At 42.9% G+C, this 21,843-nt stretch overlaps 1 protein-coding gene across 2 annotated transcripts in view; it reads right to left on the reverse strand.

Moving 5' to 3' along the window:
• The window catches only part of ESYT1 (extended synaptotagmin 1), a 132,931-nt gene that overhangs the window by 4,233 nt on the left and 106,855 nt on the right, over positions 1-21,843 (reverse strand). The window contains exons 22-31 of one of the 2 annotated variants that reach the window (XM_083169167.1): positions 20,204-20,293; positions 16,835-16,930; positions 16,596-16,667; positions 15,025-15,111; positions 14,769-14,915; positions 11,517-11,686; positions 11,320-11,415; positions 2,435-2,566; positions 1,710-1,815; positions 1,211-1,260 (exon numbers count right to left, since the gene is read on the reverse strand). In XM_083169167.1, coding sequence (XP_083025293.1) covers positions 1,211-1,260; positions 1,710-1,815; positions 2,435-2,566; positions 11,320-11,415; positions 11,517-11,686; positions 14,769-14,915; positions 15,025-15,111; positions 16,596-16,667; positions 16,835-16,930; positions 20,204-20,293 — 1,046 coding nt within the window. Of the gene's footprint in view, positions 1-1,210; positions 1,261-1,709; positions 1,816-2,434; positions 2,567-8,963; positions 9,235-11,319; positions 11,416-11,516; positions 11,687-14,768; positions 14,916-15,024; positions 15,112-16,595; positions 16,668-16,834; positions 16,931-20,203; positions 20,294-21,843 lie in introns of those variants that run through there. The other variant, XM_083169168.1, reaches the window with a different exon arrangement.

Genomic DNA, 21,843 nt, shown 5'->3' on the forward strand with positions numbered 1-21,843 from the left:
CAGATCTTAAAAAATCTCTCAACTGTGCAAGATCTGCATTTTTCACCCACACTCATTACCTACTCTCATTCCCGGTCACAGGCCCTCCCACGCACAAGTATTTCAAATAGTCTCCACACTTCTAGGATTCTTGAAACCTCGAGTTCCTGTACCACCCACATAACATACGCTAATTCCACACAATTCTCTCTCCTTTACACAGTTTGCACAAATCAGACGTGTTCTTTCTACACTCACTCAACCTAATGACACCAGCCAATCTTGGTGGCTGGATTACACAGCCCACCAATAACCTTTTACCTTTGCTGTCTGGCGGGAATGATATGCAACATGGTAAAATAAAGAAGGCCCAGTTTGAAAATCAGAATTTGATACATGCTTTAATTGCTGTCTGTAATTCTCCAGTCTTGTTTTACTATGGTTTTGTTTACAATTGTAAAGTGCAATGGAATATGTTGGCACTACATAAATAAATGGTAAAAAATAATGAATTTGACATTATTCTTTACAATGGTATTTCGTTAAACCACCCTCTGTACCTGATAAGGTTTTCAGTTCCAAGGGTCCCTCACACTAAGGGGAACTTTACTAAGGTAAAATCATATAAAAAATTTGTATTCGTACAGAAAAATACTAATTTTTTTATGCGTATTCGTATTTTTAGTATTTACTATCCTGAAAATACGGTGATGTGTATTCATATTCATGGTGTATACCTGGCATATTTTTGAATACGAATGAATACGACATCGATAAAATACGCCTATTTTTAACATGAAAACAACGTTCTTTAGTAATTTACTAACAATTCGTATTTGTAAAAAATACGAATACGAATCGTAAACGCATACGAATGGTAAAAAAAGAAGCCCAAAAAATACACCTTGATTTGGAAGTGTATTTCACATCTTAGAATTTTAAACATGAGGAAAAAAGATCAGAAAATAACCCCCAGCTGATCAAAATCACAAATGTGTGACTTATAAAAGGCCGCTAAGCACACATACACACTTCTCAGCTTCAAACGTGGCACAAGGTTTGCATTCACAGAGCATTACTTGGGACAAGCACAGGTGAGACCTGAATAAACCATTGATAAGTATAATGGGCAGCTTGGGTTTACTGAATGATGGTATTCTGTGTTTCTAGGACAGACAGAGCTAAGTTTTCTTTTGGTGGTTGTATACAGATCATTAAGCAGGTAACTCACCATTGGTTCAGTCCTTTAGACAAGTCCACCTGAGAAAGGTCAATAATAACCTGCAAGAAGAAGGGGATGGATCAGATCAGTATCACTGCTGCATCAAGAATCCTTATTTAGATGTCTTCTTATCTTTTTTCCTTCTCTTTACCTATTCAAATGGTTCTTTAGTGGAATAGACTGTAACTAAAATAAACTAGGGGAATGCAAGTGGCTGGTTCATTGTATAATCATACAAATTAGAATAAGATATTTATGTAAGCACACGTTATTTTAAAATGTTCTGAAAATTCAGTCCTACTTAGATCCAATAGGACATCACGTACTACCATACAGGGGTTTATCAGGGCAGGATCACCATTTATTTCTGCATGAACTCCATAGAGATGGAAAGTTTCCTTTCTAGAATTACTTCTGCTGGAACCAAATGCTTCACTGAATCTGCCTTTTTGTATCGTACATTATAACCTGCATTCATTTATCAAGAATAAGCATTGATGTGCCCAACCTTTCCGATAAGCTCCTTCTCCCGTGACATGAAGGACACACTGTTTTTCACACAGATTTCCAGCTTCCTCTTTGTTGCTTCTTCCAGGGGAATTTCCCACTCAATTCTGCAAAAATAGAAATGTTGCAGTGGGCACAAGCAGAAGCACTATTGCCCATTAAAATATCACTGACTGGTGAGGGTGATTTCTAACAGAAAGCCTCCTATAACTAACTAAAACAGTGCTACACACACATACTGTCACCTGTGGAGCAGATACTCCCTACCCGAGATTAGGGTACCTGACATACATACACGTGCCCTCATACATCTTGCATCAATACGCCATGCAGCAGGAGATGACTGGCTGGAGTTTACAGGTCATGTGCTAGCATCGCACACAGATCTACAAGTGGCACATAAAATGAATGAGCACGTTCTCCTGGTGCGTACTAGTCACATGACACTGCAAATAAGATACATTTTTATCAAAAAAGACATCAGATACTAAGCAGTACCTCACAGGACCTGAGGTGCAGAGAGGGGCTGCTTGATGTGTGCAGCAAGGATGTACGAGGACACATCTAAACCGGAGTTATCTGATAGACTACACTATGGTGGGGATACCCATTACTTGAGGTCAGGGTCCCCTGGACACAATACTATCTGACCAGTATTATTGTGTGTATTGCACATAAACATCACACCTAGCATTATGGGTAAATAAAACCGCAGTATGTTCTTACTTTTCATTGAACTCTGGATTGCTCGTCCGTTTTTTCACACTGGTTTTTCTTTTGGTGGCACGACTTTTATCAGGCATCAATATGACAGATAGATAAGGATCAGGGAGATCCTTGGAGTTCACACTTAAATTCCTGACAGATAAAACCAAAGTGTATTATTACAGATTAATTATGAGAAGAAAAAGGTAGTAATAATAAATTCAGTATTTATGATAAACATAGAAACATAGAATTTGACGGCAGATAAGAACCACTTGGCCCATCTAGTCTGACCCTTTTTTAAACATGTTACCTCAAACCATATTTGATCCTTATTTTTTTGTAAGGATATCAATATGCTTATCCCAAGCATGTTTAAATTGTACTACTGTATTTGCGTCTACCACCTCTGATGGTAGGCTATTCCACTTATCTACTACTCTTTCTGTGAAGTAATTCTTCCTCACATTTCCCCTGAATCTTCCTCCCTCTAGTTTCAGTGCATGTCCTCGTGTTCTGTTGCTCCTCTTCCTGTGAAGAATGTCTCCCACCTGTACCTTGTTAAAACCCTTGATATATTTGAAAGTTTCTATCATGTCCCCCTTTCCCTTCTCTGCTCTAAAGTATACGTATTAAGATCTTTTAGTCTTTCCTGGTACGTTTTGTGATGTAGGCCATGCACCATTTTAGTTGCCCTTCTTTGTACAGTCTCTAATGTATTTATATCCTTCTGGAGATATGGCCTCCAGAACTGAACACAGTACTCTAGGGGGGAGATTCTCTTAACAAGAAATATGGTAAAAACCCCGTTATCTGGGTTTTTACCGCATTTTGGGATGCTGTAAGCATCCCCCGCCGGGTTAACGCGGCGGGGGGGCATCGCCAGAAAAATCTGGCGATGCCCCATAGAAGCCAATGGGCTTCTACCGCAACCATCCGCCGCCACGCGCCGACCCGCACGGACCCCCGCATCGCCTCCTCACCCCTCACCTTGCCCTTAACGCAAGAGCTGTCCTTTGCTATAATTATCGCATATGTTAGAACATATGCGATAATTATAAATGCGATGGGGGGTGGGGGGGCGGAGATTCTTAGAGAATCTCCCCCTAGGTGAGGTCGTACCAATGACCTATACAGTGGCATTATTACTTCTTTCTTTCTACTGCTGATACCTCTCCCTATGCAACCAAGCATTTGACTTGCCTTCTTCATTGCTTTGTTACATTGCCTACCTGCTTTTAAGTCCCCTGAAATAGTGACACCTAGATCCCTCTCTTCCTCAGTAGTTTCCATTATAGTGCCATTTATACTATATTTAGTCTTTGGATTTCTGAGACCCAAGTGCATGATTTTGCATTTTTTGGCATTAAACTGTAGTTGCCATGCTCTTGACCATTCCTCTAATCTACCTAGATGCTCAATCATTTGTTTTACCCCTCCTGGTGTGTCTACCCTGTTGCATACCTTTGTGTCATCTGCAAAAAGGCACATTTTACCCTCAATTCCATTTGCAATATCACCAATAAAGATATTTAAAAGCACTGGTCCAAGTACAGATCCCTGGGGTACTCCACTTGTAACCTTTCCCTCCTTTGACTGTACTCCGTTTACTCCAACTCTCTGTTTTCTATCCTGCAACCACGCTCTTATCCATTCAACTGTCTTAGGGCAGTATTCAATGAAAAAGTTCTCCGTGCATGGAGAGCGTTTTATTTCGCTCTCCATGCACTCTCCGTGTTCCGGAGGGCTCTCTGCCACTCCTGCTCCCTCTATTCAATGTGGCTGATGCTCTCCGCCACTCGCGGAGAGTCTTAACCCCTGCAGGGAGCAGGGAGCTTTCAGGGAGCCGGAAGCAGCCAGAGAGATTAAAGTCTCCCTGGCTGCTCCAGAGGACTGTGGAGGGGAGGGGGGCTCTCCAGGACCCAGGCTGCACCCCCCTATAGCCAGCGGGGGACCCAGTATTCACTGTACCCGTTTGTGCATAGTTACGTTCGGGTGCAGTGAATATATGAATATCTAATGAGCGGCTCGAGCGCTCCGGACCCCTGCTGGCTGCACTGTGTAAAACAAAAACAAAAACAAAAAAAATTTAAAAAAATATTTTTTTTTTAAATTAAATATATATTCATGTGCTATAAGCACATGAATAAAAATAACATGCCCCTTCACAGAAAAAAAAAACTGATTTTTTTACACCAAAATTTCTTAAAAAAAACTTTTAGTTTAAAAGTTCACATTCCAGCTCTCCATCAAAAGATGGAGAATTGCTACACGGAGAGACACGGAGAAAGTCACTTAGAAAGACGGAGAACATTTCACATTGAATAGGGTTGCTTGCTTTTGGAGAGCAAAATGCTCCGTCCAAGGCGAACAAAGCACAAGTTCTCCACAAAACACGGAGAACTTTTCTCATTGAATACTGCCCTTAGAATCCAATCCCAAGCTTTAAAGTTTATTTAACAGTCTGCGATGTGGGACAGTGTCAAAAGCTTTACTAAAGTCTAGATAAGCTACATCTACAGCCCCACCTTGATCTATTACTTTAGTCACCCAGTCAAAAAAGTCTACATTTTGATACTTTTAGAAAAGCTGCTAATTACCCCCAGCTGCCAGATCACTGCACCTATATGGAATGTCAGATATAGTATAGCCTTACCTTGGAATTGCTTGGTATGGGCAACACCTACAGAGTCACCTGAGGAATAGCTTTCAAAAATGTACCTACAACTTTGTTAAAAATACTAAAGTGAGCCTATTAACATGTTTCTTATATAGCGCACACATATTCCGCAGCGCTTTACAGAGAATATTTGAACACATCAGTCCCTGCCCCAGTGGAGCTTACAATCTATATTCCCTACCACATGGACACACATACACATTCATTCTAGGGTTAATTTGTTGGAGCTAATTAGCTTACCAGTTTATTTTTGGATTGTGGGAAGAAACGGGAGTACCCGGAGGGAACCCAACCAAGCAGGGAGAATATACAAACTCCACACATGGTGGGAATCAAACCCATGACCTCAGTGCTGTGAGGCAGTAATGCTAACCATTACACCATCCGTGCTGCCCTATATGGTTTTATATTCAACTTTGGCAAACCAGCAGCTGCCTTTCATTTACAGCTGCTATGTCAGATCTCTCCTGCTATATATATATATATATATATATATATATATATATATATATATATATATATATATATATATATATATATATATATATATATATATAGATAGCCAAATATTATATGTCCTGTCTATAGCTAACAGGAGCCTGCTCAGTAAAACAAATTGCAAGTGGTCCCAGGGGAGGTGCACGTATCGAACTGCAAATTCAAAATAAAGCTTTCACACTTTCCAACAACCACCCGACTAAAACACCACCTGATAACTTTTTCCTCAGACCAGCCAATTTCTCTACAATTTGTGATGTTCTAGAAGTAGGCGGACACGTTCTATTCAAAAGTTTCTGAATGTTTCAAACGGACACTGACACATGGGGCAAACAGACAATGCCACACTGATGATAACATACAGACAGATGCTGACACACTTACAAAGGCTGACACACGGAAGCTGAAGCACAAACATTGACACACAGACAGCGTGAATGCAGAGTGGGGGGGGGGGGGGGGTGTTTTCCTGGTGCTCTGCAGTCAGTGGTGGCCATGGGGAGGGAGGGTTTTTTGCCAGGTGATCATGGGTGTGGGGTGACTCTCCCTTCCGGTCATTGGGCCTTATTTTGGTTCATTCTTTCTGACAAAATCCTTCTTAGATGGACAAAACCATGTGCACTGCAGGGGGGGCAGATGTTACTTGTGCAGAGAGAATTAGATTTGGGTGAGTAATTTTGTTTCTGTGCAGGGTAAATACTGACTGCTTTATTTTTACACTGCAATATAGATCTCACTTTGAAGTAAAACCCCACCTAAATCTAATTCTCTCTGCACATGTTACATCTGCCCCACCTGCAGTGCACATGGTTTTGCCCATCTAAGAAGGATTTTGTCAGAAAGAATGAACCAAAATAAGGCCCATTGTCCGCCTACTTACCGTTCAGTTGAGGGGACAGTAAGTCATTAGCTGACATTTCTATTCTTGAGGCTTATTGGATAAGTATATGCCTACATCCTGGAAATGTTCTTTACTTGGTTGGATGTTGTAGAGGGGATGTTCTCTTTTGTTTTTGCTTTGCCAAGCTCACCATTGGGTTCTTCTTTTTTTTTTAAGACTGTACCAAACTGTTGATTTGGCTTCACCTATAGTCCTGCTATCTCTCTATATTGGCAGCCTAAAATGTGTCTATACACTAATAAGATTTACGTGCCATTCGGTTACTTTTTATGAGATTGCCAGCACAGCCTCTTGGACCGGTACTGGCAAAATATGGCAATCCTGACATGTGTGCGATATGGTGCGACACCTATAAAATTGCACCTAATGCATTTCGCTCTAAATGTCACATTTTAGTCAATTATTTATTTTCGCCTTAGTCAAGATTTAGAGGGGTATTCAATGTCAGGGTTCTTGGGGGTCTGTGGTTCTTGACTAACATTTGTCTAATTTTAGTCAATGATTTAGTCATAGCTTTGCAGTGAATGATACTGTAATGGATTTTGCTGAAGAACATTTCTCTATCATTCCCTTGAATACTTTGTATACTTTTCACTATGTGTTTAGTTATCTAGGTATCAAACAAGTGCAACAAAAATGCTATTTCCTTCACAGCAGGTCATTTATTTTCTGAAAATATCAATTCAAGAATACAACTGTTTTTTTTTTTTTTTATTCGAAATGTTAATTAATTTAAATAATTAAAGAACACAATAAATCACTATAAAAATACAACCTGCATTACAGGTACAAGTAAGTAGTAGTCCACTGCAAAATAATATATATCTTTTAGCCAAAGTTCACTAAGTAGCTAGCTATATAAACTGACTGAGTGATTCTCATGACAAAGAGTTATTGTGCAGCTGCAGCGCAAGTAAGTTAATCTGGGGCCAGAGAGGATGGGTAAAATTGTATAAAATACTGTATTATTAAAGAATACAATAAATAAGTCACTCGAAAAATACAATCTGGTGGTGTCCAGACAAAAATGATACAGCATTTTCATCTAGTCAATTTTTGCCATGACGACAAGGACTAATAGATAAGCCCTGTACACACAGCGCGGTTGAAGCCATTATCGCTGGCTAAATGGTCGCTTAGTGACCATATCCCCAGTGTGGTTTTTGTGTTGTGGGAAATAAACATCTAGGAGCGTGATCCTGCAGCCAGCCCTTAATGGTCGCTGGAGCATGCTCCTGTGATTATGGCTAAAAATCGCTGGTCACGGGTGCAAAATGCACTGTGCAGCAGCGACCAACGATTTCTAGTCAAAATGTGGTACAGACAGAATGAGACAGAATAGCTTGCAATTTTTAGCCAAAATCGATGGTCGCTGATGGAGCATTTGGAAGCGAATGCTTGATTGTCATTTGCAGATTTCACCTATATGTTCTATATGACATCAGATGTGCATGTCCGTAATTAGATTTATTAGATAATAAACTATTGTTGGTATAACACCCAATTTTATGACTTTTTGTTTTATTGGTTAAAGATTTGTTGGTGGGCTACAAATAGAGAATATCATAGAAACCTGAGCCATTCTAACTTTCTCTCATTTCGGTGTAATCCCCGAGCTCACCCGGCTTTGGAGACTACACCAGTAGAGGAAAAGGAATAGAACTGCTGCTGTTGTATTTGACTCATGGGACACTATGTTCCTCACACATAGGGCCCCCACTATGGCCTTACACCATATCATTTTATGCTCATCTCTGAATCAGACATTATATTGGGGCTGTCATTGCTGCTATGTTTTCTCCCCAGACCCTATACTGTCCTTGATCAATCTGGAATTGGAAGGAGTTGTAGTTTTGCTATTTCATACTGAATTAGCCCCCATATTACTGACTGTCACACTGGTATGTCACATTCTCTCCGACATTTACAGCTGTTACTGACATGTCAATAAGATAACTATACTATATCAGTCAGCAATGTGGCAGACCGCCCTCGCCAGCATTATGGCAGACCGCCCTCGCCAGCATTACGGCAGTACACCCTCGCCAGCATTATGGCAGACCGTCCTCCCTAGCATTACGGCAGACCGCCCTCCCTAGCATTACGGCAGACCGCCCTCCCTAGCATTATGGCAGACCGTCCTCCCTAGCATTACGGCAGACCGCCCTCCCTAGCATTACGGCAGACCGCCCTCCCCAGCAGACACTGAGATGAGTGTGATGAAGTTATCATAAATGGGGACCCCAAGTCTTTTTGGTTTTTGAATCTACTGACCATTCTTGCATAAAAGATTGTGAGAGTCGTCATAACCTTCCTATGTTTTTTTATTATTGCTTTACTTTTTTTATTAGGAATAAGAAAGTATTGTTTGTCTGTTGTATCTGTCTTGAATATATACCCCCCCCCCCCTCCATTCTCTTATCTTCTCCCTTTCTCTCCTCCATATCAAATAACTGCTGTTGACAACAAACTGTATTACAGGTTTTGCTTTATTACCAGTTGCATTCTGGGTACGTAGCACAACAATGGACATTTTGTGAGGACAATTTTCTTGCTATACTGTAGTCCTTTAGGATCACTCTTCTACTATGCAGTTATTGGGAACTGTGATCCGTGTTACTCTGCAATGCTTGTTCTGTGACATCTACATCCCTATAACCAGACTGCAATCTTTTATGCTCAGCTGGATGTGAAATAGTCTGCATGTCCAATGTTCGCTTGTTTTTATTTCCCTGTGAAAAGCTAAAAAACATATTATACCATAGCTGCCTACCCTCCTGCATTCCACAGGAGACTCCCTGAAATAACAGCAATCTCCCTCTCTCCCTCATTAGTCTAGCAATCTCCCTCATTTCATCTAGCCCACATTACACTGTTACATTTTTGGGGGTAATACGATTGAGAGATAGATACATTTACCTTGAACCAGCACCGTTTCCCAGCACTTTACCAAGTATAGTAGCTCTTACTAACTGCTTTGGGGATCATCTACATTTGGATATAAGTCCTTCTAAAAGATTCCTCCCAGAAGTAGCAGTACACACCCACGCTTCTAGGTGCCACATTCACAATCTCTTTTCACAATTTCTCCATACAGTATATGGAACTAGACACTCCCTTTGGGTGGAGCATGACACCCCCCCTCAATGGGGCATTGTGCAAAATTCTAGTACCAACTATAATCTCCCTGAAACTAGTTTTCAAAAGTAGGCAAGTATGTATTATACAAAAATTAGATCTAGTTCTATTTACTTTGTGGAACGCTGCCTAGGACACCGGAAGCAGAGGGAGATGTATTAAGCATTGCTATGTGGTTTTTCAGTAACCATGCACAGTATGTGCTGCAGTTACTGCTGCTCTGTATGTATGTAATAATGCTGGGAATCCATAGAATGATGGGAGAACTATGCTCCCCTGACTTTGTCACTGTGGTTATACTTAAATAGGGCACCGATCTGGTTTAGAAAGGTATAAACTGTCCGTGGCACTGACCGCTCCTACAATTGAAGCTGTCATTGCCATGCGCATGTAGCACTGTATGAAAGGCAGGGATTGTGCATAGTAACAATTGTTTTTTGTTTTTTTACAAACAGCTGAGGGTGCCATAGGGAAGTTTTCACTGGCTCACGTGCAGAATTCCTGCAACAACCAGCCAATCAGCTCCTAACTGCCATGTCACCAACTGGGTTTGAAAAATGAGAGGTAGGAGCGGATATGGCTGGTTCTCTCCATTTTTAGCACTTTTTGAAGCTTGATACATCTGGCCCTCAAAGAGGGGGAGTGCTATTCGCCAGGCAGGTGAGATAACACTCTCCCACTTCAGTGTATGGACATATAATACATACAGTCTTTCCCAGCTTAACCATGATAATGGGTGAATCAGGGCCAGGCACTTATAGATCGATCATCTCCCCTATGAACAGGCATAACTACTTAATGTGCTAATATGTTTTCCAAACACTGCTGAAGGGGTTTTCCTGAAACAGAATACCATAACAATAGCAATGATATACCGTATTGGTAGCCACCAACTATTGATGGACAATGGTTCAACCCGTCAATGGAGGAGTTCTTCACATTCACATCTATAGTCAACACTAACATTGGCGGTCAGGGCTCTGCTATGGTTTTATGTACAGCAGAAGCTCCACTTCCTAGCTGCGGCGTATACAGGTGATAGCGCACTGCTTGCTGCGATTCCCCCAGTGGCTGCTCCTTTCTGCATCAGCTGGGCATACAGAGAAGGATAGCACACTGCCCAGCTGCACTTGCCCAGCAGCTGCTCCTTTCTGCTTCAACTAAGTATATACTGCACACTGCCTGATGCATTTTCCCAGCGTCTGCTCCTTTCTGCATCAGCTGGGTATATACAGGGGACTGCACACTGCCGGATGCATTTCCCCAGCGTCTGCTCCTTTCTGCATCAGCTGGGTATATACAGGGGACTGCACACTGCCAGTTTTATGGTTCTCTGGCAGCTCCTCCATTCTGCAGCCCCCGTGTGTGTGAGTGCTGTCAGGCTACCTGATCGCTGAGTCCAGCATTGATTGACAGACACTGGAGGTGATCCAAGGATGAAAAGGAGATGGGAGGTGTTGGTGGCTACTGTAAGACACCCACTGGGCGTAACTGACTGGTCAATTCAGATGTGACCTTGACAGGAAAAGCCCAGGCTTGCATTGTCGCATTTGATGAGACCGTGCCATGCGAGTGGTTAATGACCTGACCACTCACCAATTATGTCATATGACCCACCCACCAATAAAGCCATATCCACATTCTACTACTGATTTATAATGCAAACAAGAGATGCCAGATGTACGTTACCTGCAGCTGTGCATCACTGCTAATAGCTTGCCTTCCTTTGCAGGGTAATACACCGTTACGTGCAGCTGACCAGTAGAATTTATGGGCCCTGAATCACTGTGGAGAACAAAAATACAAATTTACATTGCAAAATGTTCTAAATGTTGGCATTGTTGATGGAGTTCGGTCTTGCCAAGCTGTATATTTGGTGTACTCACCTGTTTGAGTGTGGCAGCCTTTGTCTCAGCTCTCCGACAGAGCTCGAAATGTTGTCTACTGCAGACTCCAAACTAAATGCAGAATTCTGTGGACTAGGAGGTCTGGCAGGATCAGCGGATGCAATACTAAGAGAACGGAGCTCAGGACTGACATTGGGCGAGGATAGAATCTGGGGGGAAGAGAAAGTGGAGAATAACAGCCACACATTATTAACTGTTATTTTGCAGGAGCTGCATAGCTTCCATAGAACAGTATCTTAAATATACAAAGTAACAGAGAAACGGATTGTTTGGCGACTAATCTTTTATGGACAGACATGTGTAGGGGAATGACAGGGGAAGTCAGCACACAATGAGTCTGTAAAGAGTGAGAACACAGAGCAAGGGAAGCAAGGATACTGCTAGGTGTGGACATGTGGAAGGAGGGCCCTGCCTGTGAGAACTTACATAGAAGAAGAGGGGTGAACAGTTGGAGAATGAACGATGAAGAAGAGAAAAGCTGAGGAAGAATAGTTTGGCTATAGAAGGGGGGATAGTAGACTGATAAACAGGGGTGACATATGAGAAGTGGGAGGCTGAAAAGGGGGGGAGGTTCCAGATAAGGGTTTTGGTGGCATCAGAGATCTTTGAGGCAAGAGTGAGATACAAGGATGTATTCAATGCGGCCGGCGAGAGGACCTTTCTATGTTAGGAGATATAATTTTGCTTTATATCCTGTCTGTTATCATAATAATATATTTGCAGAAATGGCTACTATATCCATTAGTTGTGGGCGTATTGGGTATAGCCTAGTTTTGTGCCATTTGTATACTGTCTTTGCTTGCTACATGTCCTGTTATCCTTTTTTGCTGCCCCAATCAATCCATACTGCTATTATCCTCAAATGGGTGGGTGGGTGGGATGGAAGGGGTTAATTAGCTTGGTATAGATTAGCTATGATGATGTTGTTTCTCTCCTGATAGCGCTGCAAGTTTCATTAATCTAGCTAAAGACCACTAGTTTGCTACCTTCCTTGCGGGGAGGGAAGGGTTAATAGGGTTAGTATAGTGTAGTTAGCGGGGTAGGGTTTCATTGGTTTTGGGGCTCCAGGTATGCCTAAGTTGGGGGTAGGTTATACAGGGTGGGGGGTTTTGAGGTAGGTTTGTTTTGGGATTTATTTTATTTATTTTGGGTAGTTGGGCATAATTTTTATTTTACTCTGGGTCAATTTGGACACTGCAGATTACATTAGAGACCCCTACTAAACAGAAGTATACTGTTCACCTCAGTCTACAATTATTGCTTCACTATACTGTATATGCTACATCACTCATGCTTGGTCATCCCCGAATGGCGCCTTCGGGGTATGAAGTACCATAATTGTTTTTTTCTGTGGTGATATTCATGTTGCCATGATGTATATACTTGTCCGCTTATATAAAACTATACAATTGTTCTGTATTTGCTCCTGTCTGTTCCGAAGATTCACATTATTGCCCTAACTACCCCCCCATATGTATACGGGGTGTTTGTTGTTTTTGTCTATATGCAAAATTTCAATAAAAACTATTGAATTTAAAAATGCGGCCGGCGAGGGGGTTAAACGGTGGGGATCGCCGAAAAAAAAGTGATCCTCGCCATTTAACACCCGCGCTGGTTGCTCACCCTATACAACGCGTTGGGGAAATCCTCGCTGTCAGAGTACAGTGAGGATTCCCCCAAACAGTGAGGCTAGCGGCTAAAGAAGGGAGTCGGCTGAATTTAGCTGTGAGCCTCGCTGTTTTAGCAGCCGCACCCCGTTTCCCCCTCGCTCCAAAAACCTAGTGAGGGGAAAACGGCATATGCAGGGGGTCAGTTGAATACTGTCACAGCTCGCAAAAACATTGAATACATCCCAGTGTGAATGTGAAATAATATTGGTGCAGTGTATTTTGTAAGCGTGATCACTTCATTTTTATATCCTGCTGTAAAATATTCCACCATAACTAATTATTATTATTAATTGTATTGCTTCTGAAGTCTAAATAGGGAAGCCCTTGACATGGTCAGTGTAGAAGCCACCAATCTCTGCCTGCCCGAGGTAGCATTGTACAGCTCTACAAAATGCTAGACACAAAAAAGTGTTGTAGAAAGTTTTCTGCTTTGGGAACACAATGTGCCTGATTCTGGATTATTAATATACGTCCATATTCAGCTGCACCTGGGGGTCCCTTACATCCTGCCCGTGTGTTATGGGCTGTATACACATCTTTGCAAACATACACAGGATTCATAACGGCACATATCTCTGATGCTACTAAGTGGGCATTTCTAGGTGGCAGCATTACCAAAGTACGCAAGAGAACAGGGGGTGTAACCAGGCTTATGCATTCTCAGATAAGAGTATGCTTTGGTGACACCAAACTCAGTTGGATCTCCTGCGGCTAGCAGGCCTCAAGTGTAAGTGCTGTCGATTTTAATAGACAAGTAGAGAGTGGGCTCTGCAGGGGGAGAGAAAGGGCTGTGTATTCATACCAATTCCTTTCCATAATGTCAGTTTGTGCTTTCTCTCAATTTTAGCAAAACCAACCTGGGACCATCAGACCCCATGTACATTACTGAATCTATCATCTGCGATTCTGGAACTATTAGGAGGGTTTAAAAAACAAAAAAATGTTGGTGTGAACTAGGGATGCCAACCCTGGGGCATTTTTTCAATCCCGAGATTCGGGATTGAAAAATGCCCAATCCCAGGATTCCCTGGATCGGCTTCCCTAATAAAAAAAAAAACCCTCCTCGTCTGCCCGCATATTTACTTACAAATGCGTGGTGCGAACGGGAGCCAGGAGGTGGAGCCGGGCGGGAAAGCTGATGGGTGAGCGGGCTGGTCTGCTTTCGGCCTGGTCCACTGCTGGGCGGGTGATGTGGCCGGTCACAGGATAGAGGCAGCCTGTGCGGCCTGCGCAGCGTGAACTCTGATGTCATCATGCTGCGCAGAGCCGCACTACACGGGACTGGAGAAACCGGGCAGCTGCCGAGCACCCGCTCAGACGCTGCCCGGCATTAGACTGCGCATGCGCAGTCTAATCCCGAAATTGGAAACTCCAATCCCGGGATTGAAATCCTGGCGTTTTGGGGGCCAAATCCCGGGATCCCGACGATCCCGGGATTGGCCACCCTAGTGTGAACGATTAATGTACTGCAGTGAGTCACTATTGTGCTATAATGATCAGGTATTTGTATCTACAGATTGAAGAGGTCTTCTCAGTAGAGTTGGGGTGATAATCCACTCACCCTCATCTGAAGTTTCATTAGAACTTCACTATTCGCTCCAGATGTACTCAGAGGGAACCACCCATCAAGGGTCAGGGACTCAGCAGTCAGGAGATCAGAGAGTGGGAGGGTGAGAGACCCGAGAGACTTATTAGATTCATCTTGAACCTTTAGGAAAATAGGGAAGCATTAGATATAGCCGAGACTCACCAAATACAGAAGGCATTTTTAGAATTACAGTATGGAAGGGACAATACAGAATAACCAGAATACTGACATTAAGCTGCAGCGTTTCAATATGGGGGTTCTTGATGAGGAATACGAAGCTTTCATCCCATACTGGATTGTTGCTCTTTGAGGTGATCTAAGGGATACAGAGGGGAAATATTAACATTGACGAATAAGAGCTGAACGCTTGACTCCAGACAATAATGGTGCATATACAAAGCAAGTTAATGAAATCTTTAAGTAAAATGTCTATGGTATTCAAAGAAATTGCCACAGAGAATTATTTGACTCTCTAAGTGTGTGTGTGTGTGTGTGTGTGTGGGGGGGGGGGGGGTCTGCTTATTATTCTGCTTAAAAGTCTGATTATAATTAATTTGAGAATATAATTCCAGTAGGAAGGTTGCACACTGCTGATATCATCCGCAAGAAAACTTTATTGGAGACTGCTCAGACAGAAGAACATGGTATTTGGTCTGAGCAGTCTCCAATAAAGTGTCTTGTGGACAATATCAGCGATGTTTGACCCTCCTTTTCTGACTTGCATCATCTGCTACTGAAATGTGAGTGGGCTCTGCGTTGGTCTGCACCTGCCCTTCACAGCACTGCAATGGTTACATACCATGGCAGGTGGAGCGGTAAACTTTGGATATACTGACCACTTCCATGTCACTTTACAGTGGTATAGGGACCATAAACTACAATCAAATACCTCATTATTCTGACTATGTTTCTGCTTTCAGAGCTAGTTATTACTTACATTATTACAAAAAACAGTAATAATTGAATGCAGTGACAATAATTTATGATAATAAAGAGTGGACACATAGTCCTTCAGATACAACCGGCCCTTTGAGGGTGACCAAACTGCTGATGCGGCCCCCGATAAATTTGAGTTTGACACCCCTGCTCTAAGATATTAGAACTGTAAAAACCACCTCAAAAAGTGGGACCGAACATAAGGGTTGATTTAATATGGTACGCAGAGAAAATCGCCAGAAGGGAGCTCCCGTATCTATTCTAATCAGCGTGCCGCTAACTCAGACTAGTGAATCCAACAAAACTAGGGCGGCGATGCGGTTTAAAGCCCTAGTGCGGTGCAAACAGCATCGCCTCAGGGCACTTAAGTTGGAAAATGCTGGTACTGTACTCGCGAATAAACACCCGCAAGTACTGGAATTCTCCAACTTAGCAGCGCGCTGATTGGAATAGCTCCGGGAGCTTCCACCAGGTGCTATTTACTGCGCACCATATTGAATTGACCCCACAGAGTCATGATGCCATGCGCTAATATTTGCAGAAATATGCTGCTTATACAAGAAATATACATGTAATTTGGCACTGATGTAGCTACATACTAAGCAGAGATTGGGTCATTCAATGTGGGCTGGGCACATCATGTCAGCGACATCCTAGACCCGAGTAAAAAAAACAAGATATTTAAATAGGATTAGCATGTACTTGGTGGTGGCGGAGGTCAGGTCTCCCCTTACATGGGGCATTTGCTACTAATGTACAAGAATGGCACATGTAGTAAAGTCTGTGCACATTTCCCCTGACAAGCATTACCTATACCTTCATACATCCCCAGAGAACAACCACATCTGCCTGCTGCAGCAGTACCTTAGTCTTGTAGGTAGTTTTCCGCATAGTTAGCTCTGCATTTGCAATTGGGAATTTGACTCCTTTCTTCATCTATTAAAAAAAAAAAAATTGATAATATCAGAATAAGGAAGATGGGAAAATACATAACAAGAGATTTTGAGAGTTTGCCATCTAAACATATAATAATAATAATAAAAAATAAAGCTAAATCAAAATTGCATTTGTCTTATGAAATTGAGCGCCATTAGATGTCATACCAGCAGATCATTGGCTCGCTCTAGATAGATGGCCAGGAGGGCAGTAGAGAATTCCTCACTTTGTGCTGGTTGAGACAGACTGTTCAGGAGCAACACCTAAAACCAAAATGCAACAACAGTTATTTCACGGACAGAAAACAGAAGCGGCAGAATGGTGAGGGCTGAGGAAGAGTCTGACAGACAGAAAATAGGAGAATCCCAGCAAACACAGAACACTGGGCTGGATTCTGAAATGGGCGCAGCAGCAATCTTGGATGCAGTGGAGCAATTTTATTATTCTGGGCCTGGATCTAAGTCACAATGCGCAGTCACCCAGATGTCCTACACACAGATACATACAGTAGCTGCTATTGAGGCACATGGGGGACGGGTGGTCTCAAATCTTTTGCATGCATGCGTGGAGAAGATGTACACCTGGGAAGGACGCTAGTTGCAGATGCAATACCAGCAAAGATTGAAGACAAACTGATTTCATAGAAAAAGAAGTGGATAAGTGGAATATCCTCCCTTCAGAGGAGGTAGAGGCCAAGACCGTAGAGAAATGTAAACATGCGTGGGATAGACATAAGGATATCCTTACAGAGAACGAAGGTTCAAAAAGGGTTGCGATTATACCAAATTGGACACAGATTCAGGCCCTGCAGGATTATAATAAGGGTGCTCACTCAGGGAGGATCAGACCTTCCTGGTATAACCTCTGAGGTACAAGTATGAGAAAAAAGTGAGTTTGGAATGATGCATTACTTTAGATTTCAATGTAGACGTAGAAGATTAGTAGCCATTCATTGAAAATATTTGTGTAGGAGTCCTGCAGAAAACATTGATAACTGATCCAACTGTTGGGATGTTTCGACAGTTGAACTCCCGGATTGAATACTTCCCTGAGTCTTTCAGCGTGAGATAAAATGATACAGAGTGGGGGCCTATTGCCATGGCGATGACAGTGGTGGAGTATTGTCAGTACAGGATGGAGACTAGGGATAATAATAGCAGGACAGGCAGGAAACAGCTGGTAGATGCCAGCACACAGAGGTTTGGAGTCATACCAGAACAGCAGAAGATAATAGCAGAACAGGCAGGAGGAGTATAACAAGAACAGGAAAAGGAAGGGTATTTCCAACTAAGGGGGGTATTCAGGCCCATCGGGATGTTCTGACATTCAAAATGTGGCCCGTTTTTCGTTCCTTTCAGCAGGAACTTGAGAGTTGGTATTCAATGTACCAACTGTTGGAATGTCCGCAAATTGGTGAAAATGGCTGAGGACTGTCGAGAAACGTCATGAATTTGACAATCCCCGGCCGTTTCACACAAAACAGATCTGAATCCGAATATGTTTTGTCGGAACCTGCCTTAGATGCTGTTGATAATGGCAGCATTGAATAGGTGACGGCTGCTCTTTCCGCCATCGGTAATAGCGGCCAGGTCTGAATACCCCCCCACAGTGAGAAAAGGTTGAAGATCATACGAAAGGAGACAGCTGATTTATTACTCCAACAAGCAGAATGCAATGGGATGGTATTCTTGTGACCTATCCAAATTTTGATAGCACAGTCTTAAATTGTAGACCTTTAAATGGGGTGGAGCATACAATAATGTGGGAGGGCCAAGTAAAATCATAGGTGCATTTGCTTGGGAAATTGAAATATTTGTGCAGATTAGTGGGTGGAGGTTGGGCAGACCAGAGATAGCCATCAATCTATCCTGAGTTTGCCTTTATAAATGTTGCACTGTATGGAATTGCTTTACCAAAACAGAGGTTTGTGCAACAGTTTCATGATAGACAGTGGAAAGCAGGAAGGTATTACTAGAACAGGCAGAGGACAGTGCCACAGTATTACCAAGACACGAAGGGGAAAGCGGGATAGTGTTACTAGAACAGGCAGAGGACAGTGCCACAGTATTACCAGAACATGAAGGGGAAAGTGGGTAGTGTTACTAGAACAGTCAGAGGACAGTGCCACAGTATTACAGGCATGAAGGGGATAGCGGGATAGTGTTACTAGAACTAGAAAATGACAGTTCCACAGTATCACCTGTACATGAAGGGGACAGCGGGATAGTGTTACTAGAACAGGCAAAGGACAGTGCCACAGTATTACCAGGACATGAAGGGGACAGCGGGATAGTGTCACTAGAACAAGAAGAGGAATATAGTACATAACTTTAGGCAGTGTTGATTGACACTGCCTAAAGTTATGTACTATATTCCATTCCAAATATATGGTTTCACTTTGTCTTGGAAGAGTAGCGCTTATTGGTGTTTACAATATTCTCTCACATTTGTATATTTATTGGTGATTGACAAACACTGATTTTTGTAGATATCTGAGCTGCACAACTTCCTCTGCGCTTGTATTCTAGAAAAACTTATCTTTTAGAACAAGAAGAGGACAGTGCCACAGTATTACCAGGACACGAAGGGGAAAGCAGGATAGTGTTACTAGAACAGGAAGAGGACAGTGCCACAGTGTTACCATGACATGAAGGGGACAGCGGGATAGTGTTACTAGAACAAGAAGAGGACAAAGCCACAGTATTACCAGGACATGAAGGGGACAGTGGGATAGTGTTACTAGAACAGGAAGAGGACAGTGCCACAGTATTACCAGGACATGAAGGGGACAGTGGGATAGTGTTACTAGAATAAGATGATGACAGTGCCACGGTATTACCATGACATGAAGGGGACAGCGGGATAGTGTTACTAGAACAAGAAGAGGACAGTGCCACAGTATTACCAGGACATGAAGGGGAAAGCGCGATAGTGTTACTAGAACATGAAGAGAACAGTGCCACAGTGTTACCAGGACATGAAGGGGAATGCGGGATAGTGTTACTAGAACAAGAAGAGGACAGTGCCACGGTATTACCAGGACATGAAGAGGACAGCGGGATAGTGTTACTAGAACAAGAAGAGGACAGTGCCACAGTATTACCAGGACATGAAGGGGAATGCGGGATAGTGTTACTAGAACAGGAAGAGGACAGTGCCACAGTGTTACCAGGACATGAAGGGGAATGCGGGATAGTGTTACTAGAACAAGAAGAGGACAGTGCCACAGTATTACCAGGAAAGGCAGTGGAAAGTGGGATAGTGTAACAAGAACGGGCAGAGGACAGTGCCACAGTATTACCAGGACATGAAGGGGAAAGCGGGATAGTGTTACTAGAACAGGCAGAGGACAGTGCCACAGTATTACCAGGACATGAAGGGGACAGTGGGATAGTACCACTAGAACAGGCAGAGGACAGTGCCACAGTATTACCAGGACATGAAGGGGGCAGTGGGATAGTGCCACTAGAACAGGCAGAGAGAGGACAGTGCTACAATATTACCACAACAGTTAGAAGACAATGAACTAGCATTACCTGTTCTAGCTGAGCAGGGTCTGTGAGAAGAGACAGACATTCTACTTTGACATGCAGCTTTCCTGACTTTACATCCTCCAGGGGCAGCCACTGTAAAATAATGACAAATAAATCACGTATAGGCAACAAGGGAGTCTAAACTGCTGTATGTTTTGAAACACAATGCATACATAGGCTTGCCATAGTATCCTTTTAGTCAGGGACACCTAAGATTCACGGTTACAAGTTGCTGCATGGTTTGTAGCAGGACGGGTCCAGATTACTGTCCAGCAAAAGAGACATTGCTTCTTCTGGCTGCAGGGGCCAAAGGTCCCCGCTGATAGCTAGGCAACCGGGATGTCGGGCAGCAGCCGCATCTCTGCGTGCCTGGTAAGACATGATCTGCAGCTGCACAGCAGCATGTTCTCCAGACTTTCTAAGTAATCACCCAGGGCTGGCTGTTCCTGTTGGTCCTACTGGATGCTCTTCCTGTTATAAGCCAGGCAGCCAACTTGATCCTTACCAGAGTAAGTCACTGGTCTCTGTTCCAGGTTCTTGTAGATACTCTACCCATAGAATAATCTGTCTGCCGTGCCTGTAATCTGCCACTTCATGCACCATCTCAAAGGGCAGTTACCACCTGCACAACAACCCACTGTGTCACACTCACTTAGCTGAAAGGAAGTAAAATGTCTGCTGTTCACCCATCGTTTCCATTATTGTGTACCCCGATGTGTATTGCTCCAGTCAATACCCTGCAGCCTCCAGCCAACTCAGGAAGCCCCTGCTGCTGATGTTGAAGTCCTAGAAGAAACCAAACTACCGTTGTGTACATCTAACGTTAATGGAACAAAAAGCGGCTGTTACAGGCAGAAGACCCTCTAGTTGGCTCTTGCGATCTTGCCCAACTGGCTGGAGTTCCATCACATTTACACTGCGGCTGGCTAAATTCAATCCTGCAATTCACGTGGTTTCAATCAGCCTCAAAACACATGAAATCATAGGTGACCCGGATTAAAGGGAAATTATTGAAACATATGCGCAGATAAGATGGTCATTGTGAAGGCAATTTACTCAGAACATATCAATGGAACAAAAAAATACCTATTGTACAGTCAAAAACAAATATATTTCTTACACTACTATACTATTTTATGAATAATAGAAAAAAGTCACTCAGCGGCTGACATCATCTCCAACTAGCTCCTCTTACCTTCTTTGATTACAGCTGTTTCTCCCAGTGAACCACCACAGGGAGTTATACTACAATAGGACTGCTTACTTGGAATCATATTTGAGGCAAGGCTGTAATCCAGAGTGAGCGCATGTCTTCTGCTTGTCTTCCCTTAGATTGTAAGCTCCTAGGACAGGCGTGTCCAAACTGTGGCCCTCCAGCTGTTGTAAAACTACACATCCTAGCATGCCTTGCTATAGTTTTAGCATTCCCTATTAGCAAAACTGTGGCAATGCATGATGGGACTTGTAGTTTCACAACAGCTGGAGGGCCATAGTTTGGACATGCCTGTCCTAGGAGCAGGATCCTCCTCCCTCCTATTCTCTCAGCACTTTTATTACAGCCCTCCCACTTGGAAGTATACTAAAGAACCTTCTTCAATAGTGTAAAGGCATGTAAATCTTCATAGACTGATATGAGCCCACTA

This window comes from Crinia signifera, chromosome 2 (genome assembly GCF_055691185.1).
Source record: "Crinia signifera chromosome 2, ASM5569118v1, whole genome shotgun sequence".
Classification (NCBI taxonomy): domain Eukaryota; kingdom Metazoa; phylum Chordata; class Amphibia; order Anura; family Myobatrachidae; genus Crinia; species Crinia signifera.